Here is a 1,273-nt window from a genome sequence, read left to right as displayed (position 1 = left end):
TAATTTCATTTTCTGTCTTATTAGGTTGTCTTTATCTCAACACACATTTTTTTTTTCCAGATTCACTTCTTCATCCCACTGAATTGCTATCAGGATGGCAGAAATGTCTTTATCTTTCTCGTGATACGAAAGGCAGTTTAGACTACTTGTCTGGAGCTGGCAAAATTCATTCCTCTCTCCTTTCTGATCAGTAACTTTCAGTGGACATTTCTCTCTTGGATCTACTAATCATACTTTTTGTCATCAACAGCAACTAAAGGAAATAATACAAAATAACTTTTTTTTGTTTGGCATCCTGTACATTAAATATCACAACATGCTTCTGGTATGAGCTCACTCCTGTGTGAGCTGACACTACCTGTGTCAGTAGGACATTGAACTTAGGCTCTTCATTCTCACCCTCAGGCATTCCATCCTGTTCCCAAGAAGGCTGCACACACAAGCAAAGTGGGGCATGGTTTTATTGGTGGCCAGAAAGCAGAGCAGGAGATAGCAGTGGGAGGAAGGGAATAATTTGAATTTTTGCACGCATTTTTACATTGCCATGGAGATATTCCTTGGCACAGAACCCTGTGCATATGCCGTAAGCATATGCTCTGACTCTGTTTCAGCTGTCCCTGGAAGCTTCTGAGCATCAGCAGATATTTGATGTGCTGTGGAAATGGGGCATTGAGCATTTTAGTCAGAGAAAGGAGAGTCAGGTAGGTCTTGGAGTGCAAACTCACTCAGCTCTCCATGTATCCATGGCTCAAAATAGGACACTCTGGTAAATACTTCAGGAAAGATGCAATATTTGGGTCCATAAGAAACAACACCCTGAGCCTTCCCATTGCAGACTAATGGTCCACCAGATTCCGCCTGTGAGGTAAAAGGAGTCGGAAGATATGTCAGGGCACAGGCACAACTCCTCTTGCCCTAAGGAAGAAACTGATCCTCCTGCCTCCCTCCATGAGAAGAACCTCCTCTTTTGACCATGTCCCTCCAGGCCCAGATCTGCAGGGCTTGTTGCTGTCTTAAGGTTGCCTCTAAGGTGATCCACGAAGCAGTTCAGGCCTGGAGGCCATCTGAGATTCAAGAACTGCCTTCACATCCCTGAAAAGAAACAGCTAGTTCTACTTTAGACATATGGGTATATCTGAGCCATCTGTTGTGTCAGAAGGATATGAAAAAGGATTTAACATGAGATCTGCAGCCTGCTGGAGTAGTGGCTAGACCAGACAGAATATCCCCAGGCATAAAGGCACATGATGCTGACAGTTGAGCAACTGCACAC

At 44.1% G+C, this 1,273-nt stretch overlaps 1 protein-coding gene across 1 annotated transcript; it reads right to left on the bottom strand.

Annotated features, from left to right (window-relative positions):
• Positions 1–725: 725 nt before the first annotated feature.
• On the bottom strand, positions 726–858 carry LOC104508711 (duodenase-1-like; the record flags this gene model as incomplete). Its single annotated transcript, XM_010150426.1, has 1 exon — positions 726–858. A coding segment is annotated over one exon (133 nt), but the record flags the coding sequence as incomplete, so codon positions are not given.
• Positions 859–1,273: the final 415 nt, after the last annotated feature.

Source organism: Eurypyga helias, unplaced genomic scaffold (genome assembly GCF_000690775.1).
Source record: "Eurypyga helias isolate BGI_N326 unplaced genomic scaffold, ASM69077v1 scaffold1354, whole genome shotgun sequence".
Classification (NCBI taxonomy): domain Eukaryota; kingdom Metazoa; phylum Chordata; class Aves; order Eurypygiformes; family Eurypygidae; genus Eurypyga; species Eurypyga helias.
The sequence above is the reverse complement of the archived record's forward strand: the minus strand, read 5'-3'. Positions and strand labels throughout refer to the sequence as shown.